The sequence below is a fragment of the Quercus lobata genome, chromosome 6 (assembly GCF_001633185.2).
Source record: "Quercus lobata isolate SW786 chromosome 6, ValleyOak3.0 Primary Assembly, whole genome shotgun sequence".
NCBI lineage: Eukaryota > Viridiplantae > Streptophyta > Magnoliopsida > Fagales > Fagaceae > Quercus > Quercus lobata.
In genome coordinates this window covers 46,961,745-46,972,609 of record NC_044909.1, presented here as the reverse complement: position 1 = coordinate 46,972,609, position 10,865 = coordinate 46,961,745, and the positions used below count along the sequence as shown (strand labels likewise).

The 10,865-nt window shown below is 33.9% G+C and overlaps 1 protein-coding gene across 1 annotated transcript; it reads right to left on the bottom strand.

The window, feature by feature from the left end:
• Nucleotides 1-1,448: 1,448 nt before the first annotated feature.
• LOC115994511 (U-box domain-containing protein 52-like) lies at nucleotides 1,449-10,293 on the bottom strand. The gene is made up of 10 exons (XM_031118689.1): nucleotides 9,972-10,293; nucleotides 7,457-7,581; nucleotides 7,173-7,291; nucleotides 5,841-6,055; nucleotides 5,718-5,760; nucleotides 4,993-5,272; nucleotides 4,073-4,174; nucleotides 3,592-3,999; nucleotides 2,420-3,175; nucleotides 1,449-1,713 (listed from the first exon to the last, which is right to left on the bottom strand). Exons 1-9 carry the CDS (start codon nucleotides 10,147-10,149, stop codon nucleotides 2,471-2,473), a joined length of 2,175 nt encoding a protein of 724 aa, XP_030974549.1. The 5' UTR covers nucleotides 10,150-10,293; the 3' UTR covers nucleotides 1,449-1,713; nucleotides 2,420-2,470.
• Between the last annotated feature and the right edge of the window lie 572 nt (nucleotides 10,294-10,865).

Sequence of the window (10,865 nt, the reverse complement as noted above, 5' to 3'; positions counted from 1 at the left end):
TAACACACACATAGGGAAATGGGAGAAAGTCTTAAAGAAACTGACAGGGTCTACCTCTTAGTAGCCAAATAGATTGTGAAGGAAATCAGACCAAAATACATATCATAAACTTGCAATAATGTATTTATGTTGATAGGACTTCATAACCTCTAGCTTCTCTAGCTTATATGATTTTAGTGTTAAAGATCATTACTTTTACTATACTTTATAGATATATGTAAATATAATTTCCCATAAAATCAAAACTGATATTGGAGGAACTTGCTACTAAGGGTCTGCTTAGATACCGTTTATTAGTAAAAACTGAAAATTGAAAATACTGTAGCAAAATAATTTTTAAATGTGTGAATAGTACCGTGAGACCCAGTTTTTAAAAAAAAGTTGCTGAATTCTGTACTTGTAGGTCTTGTGATTAGTGCACAAGGCCTACATAAAAAAACACTTCCGCTGGGAAAAGAGCAAAATGCGCTTCCCAAACGGAGGCTAAGTATTATAAAAAAAAGGAGTTTATAGTTGTTTTTGTGTGGTCAAATTATTTGCCTGATTTCTAAATTGCAAACATCGCACTATAGAAATGAAAGTGAATAAACTTGATTCAATCAAATTTTTTTTTTTTTTTTTTGGGGAACCAACCTTGTTCATGATTTCAATTTGCTGTTACAATCTTTGTTTGGCGTATGAAGTTGAAGTCTGCTTAGGGAAAACTTACTTTGAAAGAGTTTCTGACAACTGAGACATCAGCACTTGGATAAGGTTGGACTGCTCTTGCCTTTGTGTTCCACATACTGCCTGTATTAGTACTGCGGTTGGTAGTTGAGTTAGGCCTCAAGCTTGACAGTCACTTGGGTCTGCTGGAGTGCTAGGCAGCAAAGCAATGGGAAAGATAGGTCCATTTTTTTGCAGAACCCCATCAACATTATCAGTTGATATTAAAATTAAACTGTTTGATGGAGATACTGCAATTAGTATATTGTCCTGGTTCTTCTTCCTTAATATATAGCAATCTCTCTCCTTGTGTTTATCAGACAATTGCCTTGACTGTTTTCATTTGAGTATTTGTGGGGGAGAATGGTTTGAATATCTCAAGTAGGAAAGAATATATACTACTTCTCGATCATTTATACTTCATATTCAGATTACTTTGGATAGAAGCATTCATTTCATGTTTGATTAGCTGGTCTTTTAACCTCAAACCAATAAGAGGCACAGGATTTGAGTTTTCTAATGTGGAATATTGTTGGAGTGAAAATAAAAATAAAAAATCATACTCTATTACACTTCTTGTCAACAATATTACATAAAAACAATTTTTTCACACTGGCATGCCAATTTCACTTTCTAAACCCCAACAAGATGGGAATCAAATTCCAAGAAAGGAACCTCAAATAGCATTTCAATTTAACATTTATATGAAACTATACTTATGGGGGGGGGGGGGGGGGGGGAAGCCTAGTCAATGTGGTCCGTTGAACAACTTCACATAGCAAAGCAACAAAATTCAACGTATTGAATTTTCTGTTGCAATGCTTCCTCAAGGAACTTGAATTGACTTGCTAGCATTACTCAGTTACACCTGTGAACCAAAGAAAATAAACCAACCTTTAGGTTTTGATCTTCATACTACTTAAAGTGTTGATCAATCTATACTTGATTGTCTTCCTGTCAGTGATGATGTGCTTGATGAGTTCTCCAGGAGTGGATCGCTTATACATCCTGCAAAAAATGTTGACCATACTCTATTACATTATATGTGTGAGTGTAATGGTGAATATATTGATCATCTCTTCCTTCATTGTCCGATTGCTAAGGATCTGTGGTTTATGGTTTTGGGTTTATTTGGAGTAAGCTGGGTTTTGCCAAAGAATGTTGTCGATCTCCTAGCTTGCTAGCAAGTTTGGTTTGGTCGTCATTGAAATGGTCATATATGGATAGTTGTCCCCCATTGTTTGATGTGGTGTCTTTTGGAGGGAAAGAAAAAGTAGTTGCTTTGAAGATATAATGAGAGATCCATGCCTGACCTCAAGCTATTTTTCTTTAGAACCTTATTGGACTGATTGTCAGATTTGTGAAACCAATCTTTATCTTCAATTCTTGGTTTACTTGATTTATGAAAATTTTGTACTTAATTTGTTCACCCCTGTACACTTCCTGTGTACTTGAATGTCTCTTTTTTTATATCAATAAATCTTATTACTTACTATGTTCCATTGACTGAACTTGCTTTCCTTTTCTGTGGACCTGTGCCCTGAGCTGAGCACAAGGAGAAAAAAACTATTCTTTTGCCTTTTATGTGGTTATTTCTTGATTTTGGAGAAGATTTAACAATAATTCAAATGCCAAGTAAAGTTTATTGAATGGAGGTATCATAAGTATATTTAGTGAGCAAATGTTCCTGATAATTTACATGTTTTGAACTCACCTGTTGTATTGAAGCGTGGCTGTGATTGGGTGAGGGATGAGAACTGCTGTGTTAGAGGATATAGTTCATCTTTTCTTCAGCTAGTTCTCTCAGTCTACTGAGCTCTGGCAATACTTCCTTGCAAAGATCTGGCCGGTCTTTCCGTCTGAGTTCTGCACATTGGAGTGCTAGCTTTGCAAAGCACAATGCTTCTTCAACTGGCCAATCAAGCACAGCTGGGTCTAGCATCTCTGTGAATGAACCGTTCTCAATAGACTGTTCAACAATGTAAGCCAGGCCCATTGGTGGCTTGGCTGTTATCAACTGCAGAAGCATGATTCCTAGGGAGTAGATATCAGACTTTACATCAAGCATTCCTGTTTGTTGATATTCTGGATCAATATAGCAGAAGGTTCCAACTGTTGAGGTTGTGTGGAACTCTGTTACATTTTCATCTACAGCAGGTACGACCCTGGCCAATCCAGCATCACTAATCTTACTGACGTAGTTGTGGCCTAGCAAAATGTTTCCTGGCTTGAGGTCACAGTGCAGTACTGGCTCTGGCTTGGTCTGATGGAGGAAGAGCAGGCCTGTGGCAATTTCTGCAGCAATTCGGAACCTGAGTTGCCAAGAGAGGGCTGGAGTGTTTCCTTTCCGGAAGAGACAGTCATCTAAACTTCCATTAGCCATGTATTCATAGACTAGGATGCCAAACTCGGGACAGGATCCTAGAAGGAGTACCATATTGGGATGTCTTATACAGCCAAGTATGTCTACCTGCATTAGAGTTTAAGAGGAAGATGTAAGAAGCAACTCAATTATTTATTGGTAATGTGCATGTCATGCAGGGGTGGAAGTGCTTAAGAAAATGAAATTTTTTAACCAAATAGATGTTTTACAAGCTCTTGTAGAGGATTCTTATAGGATTTGGCATAATAACTTTTGTTTATAACCATCCTGTCAAGCTTATGTGCAAGGCTCCTTGAAATTGAAAGGTGTACTATTCAACAGAAACTTCTATATTTTTCTTACAGAGGCTGCTTGAAATTGGAAAACCATGTTGGGATCAACTTGCTTTTTCATTTTTATATGCATGCTATCTTCTTTTTGCGTGCCTAGTTGTCTAATACAATCAAGTGCATTACTATGATTTATTCATGTATGTTAAGTAGCCAATATTCTTGGTTCCGCACCTCTCGCAGAAATTGTGATCTCCCTTGAGCAGCATCTGGATGTAAAACCTTGACTGCGACTGGTGTATGATCAAGGTAACACCTATACACAGTGCCATAACCTCCTTCCCCAATCTTAAGAGATTCAGAAAAGAAATTTGTTGCCTTCTCAATCTCCTCAATTGTGTATCTCCTGTATTTGAGATCACTTTGGGCTAGATTATCCAATGCCCACCTAGCTTGCTCTGCTTCTTTGTGGGCTTTGATTTTTTCATTTGCTCTTTTTTGTGTTCCCAACTCTGCAATCCTCTTTGGAGCTGCCTTGGACCTAGCTCTCTCTTTCTCTGCTATTGACAGTGCAGCTTCCTCTCCTAGTCTTACCTCATCTAACTTCCACTCTTCTGCAAGTTTCCAATGATGCTCCATTGCCTATGGTAAACGTAACTTTAGAAACTATCTCTTAATTTTGAGAAGACACAAATTAGATGCATCTTTTCAATACCTTTTGATTTGCTTTAAATGCCTCTCTGGATGCAGCACTGTACATGTCCATTTTTTGCTTCAGCTGCAGCTTCAGTCTCCTCATCTTAGCTTCCTCATCATCCTGCACTTTTTAAATACTCATAAGTGGAAGTTATCTGGATGATGTATGTATAGTACCATCTTAATGAGAAGATTTGATATTTGCAATGCGTATGAAATAGAATCTAATGTTTTAATTTAGATGAAAGGAATGTACTGAAAATGGTTCATCTTCCGCTAGTAGCCTTTGTATTATGTCTTTGTGCTCAATCTAATGGGTATCTTAGATAGTATCCTGGATAGGTATCAAGCAAAAAACGTGTGCTTATTCTGGGAAATAAACACTTGAGAAAACAAGAAGGTTGATGGGACAATTTTTTTCAAGCTGTTTAAAGAATAAATAATGGTGATATCAGGTTGGTTTGGGATATTGAGGTTTAAGACTTGTGTGTAGTCAGATTTAGGTACATGCTTCCGTTTTTCGTAACTACTAGGATATTCCCTAAAAAGGTATAACTAAAGGAACCATTTAGATTAGGCTTTTATAACTATATCTATGTGTGTGTGTTTGTGTGTGTGTCTTTCTTTCTTTCTTTCTTGCACCTATGTTCTTGAAAGCAGATACTATTTCTTTTGTTTTTAGAAATCATTGAACAAAACTGTCACCTTCTCTAGAAGCAAAATTTTTGAGAATAAACGGTCATTTTTTATATTTTTATATCTTATATTGCATGTGGTAAAACTAATATCTTTGACCCTTACCTTTACTGTAAAATATCACAATGTAAATAGATTACACTTGTCAGATGTTTTAGGTATATTTAAATCACAATTATGGTTGCATACTGTATAGGATGGCTTCTTCAAAGAAATGCTGTTTTTAAGAGATAATGTCTTTACCAAATTTTGGGATGACCCTGAACAAGATGTTCTACCACTCTCCTGTGAACTTGATGAGAAATAATCCAAACGACTGAGGTCATTGACCTTGGAATCTAAATAGATTGATTGAGTTGAAAGCTGAGAGGTTTGGCCTGAATCAGTAAAATTGAAGACTGTAGGAAACATCTTTTCAGTGCTTGGCTTCTCACTGCTTATAAATGATATATCATTATCTGATTCTAGAATTTCCGAATAGGCCTTTGAATTCTTCCCTCTTCCTCCTTTTGTGAAGGGCTGCCTGTGTTCACCATAATAATGAGGCCAGTCATGCAATGAAAGGAAATGGCATTCAAATTTCAAGCTGCTGTATTAAAAAAAATTGGACTATAGGCATCCCTGTCTCTTTCTCTCTCCCCTTTAAGAATTTAAATAAAGATTTCTGCATGAAAAATAACATGAGGTAGCTCGAATTCAACCTGAGTAGCTATGACAGTTCTAAATTCTCTAGAGGTTTTGAAAAAATCCCATTAATTTCAACCCTCTTTTCAAGTCAACAGATTCTTTGATTGATTTAAATATTAAGATTTCATTTCTTTGTCAAGCCAAATTTACAACTCACAACCATGATATCCCTTTTTACTTTGCGGGCAGATGGTAGAAAAGTATCATTATCAATAACACTAAGGTGTTGCAAGTTTACAGCATCATATCATCCTCAATTGGGGAGATTTATTATGACTAACCTGGGTGGCCCATTGCTGCGAGGATTAAATGAATTCCTCTCTGCTACACATAAATGATGAGTGTTTTTATCAGTAGTTAAATGAAGAAAAGTTGAGAAAGCTTTATAATTGAGAGGAGCAAACCTCTTAAGTTCATTGTAAGTTTGGAGAGTGTGGCAGAAGTTTCAATGCTTTTGGCACTTAGTTTCTTAATATGTTCAAGTAGTGGGGAAGTATGGGGGGCTGGACGAGATGCTTTTCGCACTGAAGAGAGGTGGATCCCTTTTGGGATCACATATACGGAGCAGAAATCTGGTGCCCCTTTTGATACAGTGCTTGGAATGCTTGATGACTTGAATCTGCATAAAAAAGACAATTGAAACTTAGCATACATAGTCAATGCATCTATAGCCTTATCCGATTATGGATTTATATTCTGAAATAAGCGTCATATATTCTTTCTAAAATGTAGTTCACACAATTGATTAGGTTAGCTTATCAGAGTTATGGACATGCTACTTCAGTTAAAGCTACAAAGAAAGCATGATGATAGCATGCTTCACTGTAAGTGATTCTTATGTAACAAATGAAACTACATTGTTCAATTGAAGGATGAGTTACTATAACTTTTTTAGTTTGAGTCGAGTGGATATTCTTTTTGAATCTGCACTTGCCTTCTTGTATGTTGTCTGATAGTGAAACTTCTATGAATCCGGAAAGTTTTTTTGACAAAAGAAAGAATGCCGCTACTTAATCATTTGATGATTTTAAACTGAGAAGATATTATTTAATTTTTTATTAAACCAATCTACTTAATTTTTGAATAAGAGACGGATTATTCATTTTTGTTCTTTCAATCAATCAATAATGCAATTCTATTTACACTGTAATGGTTTGAGAAAAGAATGAACAAAAGGCTACTTTGTTTATTTCTCTAGCAGCTTGACCACTTTTCTCTTGCAATTTAGGAAACCTGCAATTTACAATCAGGCAGATTTTGTTGGAAACTTTGTTTCTTATCTACTGCTTCCAAAAAAGAAAAGAAAAAGAAAAAGAGAAAAAGTTACATTACTACTAGTGCTTTAGTTTGAGCGGTTCACTATTCATGATGTCCTTCCTTTTTTAATTAGTTTTCTGACATCCAATTGGTTTGCATTTCTCATGTTCGAATTGTTCTGCTCCTAGAGATCAATAATTTAATTTTAACTTCATTTATTCATGAGTCATGATGTCAACTGGTTAATTCTTGTGATTTTCATTTCCTATTTCCTTGTTTACTCAATCATGGCAGTGCAAAAACCGTGGAGAAGCAAGGCATTTTTTGGGCATATCACAGTGGCATAATAATCCAAGGCAGTTTTACAAACCCCTATAATATTTGAAGATATTATCTTTTGACCTCTTACTGTGAGTTTCTTTCTTTTTCTTTCCCCATTCTGGGAGCTTGATCATGTTAAAAGATTAGAAGGTGATTACCTCAAAAATCCATGCCGCGGAGCACCAAGAACCAACTTCTCTATTGCAGCATGGGCAACATAGTCTGTTAATGCTTTTCCTATATCTGTGTCTTCGAGTAAGACATCGAGGCAGTGTATCTGATACAAAATTTTGCACATGTCAATGAATAAAAGAAAAGATATAGAAATAAAAAGAGGTGATATCATGAATAGAAATAAAACATCATGACATTTTCTATGCATGGTACTAAGGACATTTTCTTATTGCATAAAGAGAAGATAATGGGAAATGCCAAAACCTACATATTTACGAGTACAGTAGCAGTGGTAGGTAAAGAATATATCCCTATTTTGCTGCTCAAGTTGTTGTCTGTGCAGTGAGGCAGTTTTTTCGTTGCTATCACAAATGGCAGCACGTTTTCCCCCATCTGTACATACAAAAGTCATAACAGCTTCTAATCTTGTATTGAAGAGAAGTTATCTGCAATGATGAGAACATGCATGCAATCTTGCTAGTGTGACACCATAAGCCTTTTTTTTAGATGTATTTAACATTTTGAATTTATTCTCTTAGTTTCTACTATCATTGTTACAAATATAAATGTTATAGAGCAACAAGTTCTATACAAACTAGTTGTGACCTATACCATGCGTGAGAATATATAACTATTTTGTAATGCAGCATAATGATATATGACTTGTTTTTTGAAATTTGTTCTCTCTAAAAAGCAACACATCTTCTATACATAAAGTCTCAAGGGACTAGAGCTATGTGTCATGCTGTGAACCAAGGCAAGTAGCAGTAAAAAGCTTCCAATAATTTATTACTCAAAACTTATCTCAAAATTACACTGTTGTCTTAACCAAAATTAAAAAGGCATAAGAGATAAATTTTATAATAATCTATTACTCAAATAACTGGTAGGAATATTCAAATACATAGTGATCATGTAGATTGTGTTTTGATATAAACTCAAGATTCTAATTCCAAAATAACTAAGCATTAACCCAAACTAAAATCAAAGTAAAGCTTAAAGAGGGAGAAAGAAAACTTTGTGCCGGGGAATTAGAAAATCACAACACCAAAATGCATCAGCTTAAAGAAGAGCTATAAAAAAACACGAAAATAATCAACATAAATGAGAGCTACAGGCAAGAACAAAAATCCACCTAGTGAGACAATGAGAGAAATCATCTTTTTGTTTGGGATATATATATGGACTGAATGATAGAGATGATATCAAATTGATAGAAAAGAAGATGGGGAGAAGAAGAGTTAAGATATAAGAAAAAAGAAGGGATGGAGGAAGCGTAACCGTAAAGTAGAGAATAGTGAAGAGATAAAAAGGCAAGAATGGAGGGGAAAAGTTAGAGTAAATGTAACAATAAGGTGGAGAATAATAGGGAGAAGAAAAGATAAATAGGAGAGAGACAGTTGGAAATAAGTGGATGAAGTGTCACAATGAGATATTAGCAAAATTAATTGCTAGGCTATATGTATAATTAGAGCATATATAAAGTTAAAATTGTTAAAATAGTTGAATGTTTGAATCTGTAAAGTTACATTAAAAAAAGTCACAGCATATGTAAAGTTAAAACCATTAAAATTGTTGAGTGTTTTTATTTTTTTGTTTATAGAAAATATTGTTAAGCGTTTGAATATATAAAGTGACATAATTGAATGTGCTACTCTATTAAATATTTTAATAATTTATATGCTTAATTTTGTCAAAAAAAAAAAAAATAGGGGAAAAAAGAAGATGATATGGCACAATATTGATAAGTTACAATCAGATTAGAGCATGTGTAAAGTTATGGTGAACTATTGAATATATTAATATTAAAAAAAAAGAAAAAAAAAAAAGTAATGTGACTAATGATGTGGCTCAAGAGGAGCATAACAACATTAAATACTAGGTTCAACTTTTTATATATTATTATTACATAGATATAGATAAGTATACAAGGGTTTAAGTATTACATATAGATTGGTACAAATCATGGTATATGCACAGTTTTCTTGTTATTTGGATCCAAAACATTTTAAATAGGTAGCATTTTTTTTCTTTTACATATATTTGTCTATTATTATTATTGTGACTGTCATGGTTTTAAAAATTGAACCGGATTGATTGGTTGAATCGGTTCAATAGACCTAGAAACAGTTCGGTAAAAACTGGAAAAATCGCCTGTTCAACTGGTAAAAACTGAGAACTAAACCTGTTTTTGATTCTTTAAACATTTTAGCTTTTAAAACCATAGTTACTGTAGTTGTTCTCATTTCTGTTATTATTATTGTTATTTGCTAATGCTACTTCTACCGTACTACAAAATAATTGAGGAACCCAAACCCTATGAAATACCATTATGTGGCAACTATTCAGCGTTTGCAAAAGGGGCATTTGCAAACGTTGCTGTATTCATCTATAATCGGTCAAAACAATTTTGTTGAATCATTGATGTATTTTCTGGGAAAATTAATGAAGTTATTCCAAACCAATTTTACCAGTTTAAGAAAGATACACAATTCCTAAGGTCTTATACTTAAGGATTTTCAATTAAATTCAAATTTAAACTATATGACTATATTTACCAAATACATCATAAAAAGTGTAATTTTTTTTAAAGATAATTAAATTCAACCATGTGGTTCATTGATTAATGTAATCACACGATTGACTTTGATTGGAAAACTTAAGATAAAACAGTTAAAAGAAACTGCATTTAAGTTTAGCCCATAAACTTAACATGCATGATGTACCTCCTAAATAACACATTTTAATATGCATGAGAGAGAGAGAGTGTGAGAGAGAGTTACATGCAGATGAGGAAGATCTTTTAACAACATGGATTAGAACGAGAGTTTCGCCCTTGGAAAGAAGATGGTCAGTAGCCCATTTGAGAGCTTGTTGGCTCCCTTTGTCATTGTTAACGGCAACTGCAACTATCCCATTTCCTTCTGTCTTCTCTATTTCTTTTTTCTTTGGAAGCCACATATTCTTTCTCACAAAGGAAAAAAAAAAAAAAACCTGTACTTTCTCAGTTTCTCTTAACTAGATTTCACAAACTATTCAAGATGACCCAGAATTTTAAAAAAACAGAAAGACTTTTTGTTCTAGAATCTTGATAACCCTTTTATGTGTTAAACTTGTTTTCTCCCTCAACCTATATAAGCTTCAAATTTCTGATGCTTAATAATATCTTTTGTCAGCTATTTCCGTTTTCTGTTATAACAATCAGTTGGTTAATTACCCTTTTTTGGCTTATCAATTGTAAGAGCCTCACAAAGAGTTAGAAGAAGATAGTAACAATTAATTTAGAAAACTTAAGACCCCTATAATAAGTCATAACTCTTTTCCACTCCCTCTCACTATCTCTCTAGAAAGTTTACTAATATTGATGAGCAGTTAAAAAGTCTAATATTTGACTTTCACACCGAGGTCAGTGACTTGTGAGATCTTAACATGTCAATATTCTATTAATAAAAATCCTACGCGTTCATTTTTAGTGTTTCGATTTATGTTCTACTTATCACAACTTGTTATATGCTCTCTTTTTATTTTTATTTATTTTTTAAAATTTTTAAGATTCTTTTTTACTTATAAATTAACTAAAGTTTAATCTTGAAATAAAAATGGACATATCTATATATATATAAATATATATATATATATATATTAATAGGCAAAACTTAGAGAAAGTTTGATTAGAA

What these genes read in the sequence shown, in the direction of transcription:
- LOC115994511 (XM_031118689.1), bottom strand. Translation starts at nt 10,149, where the DNA reads ATGTGGCTTCCAAAGAAAAAAGAAATAGAGAAGACAGAAGGAAATGGG. An exon ending in ACTTACAATGAACTTAAGAG is followed by an intron (nt 5,761 to 5,840) that starts GTTTGCTCCTCT and finishes ATTTATGTGTAG; the next exon opens with CAGAGAGGAATTCATTTAAT. An exon ending in GATCACAATTTCTGCGAGAG is followed by an intron (nt 3,176 to 3,591) that starts GTGCGGAACCAA and finishes ACTCTAATGCAG; the next exon opens with GTAGACATACTTGGCTGTAT.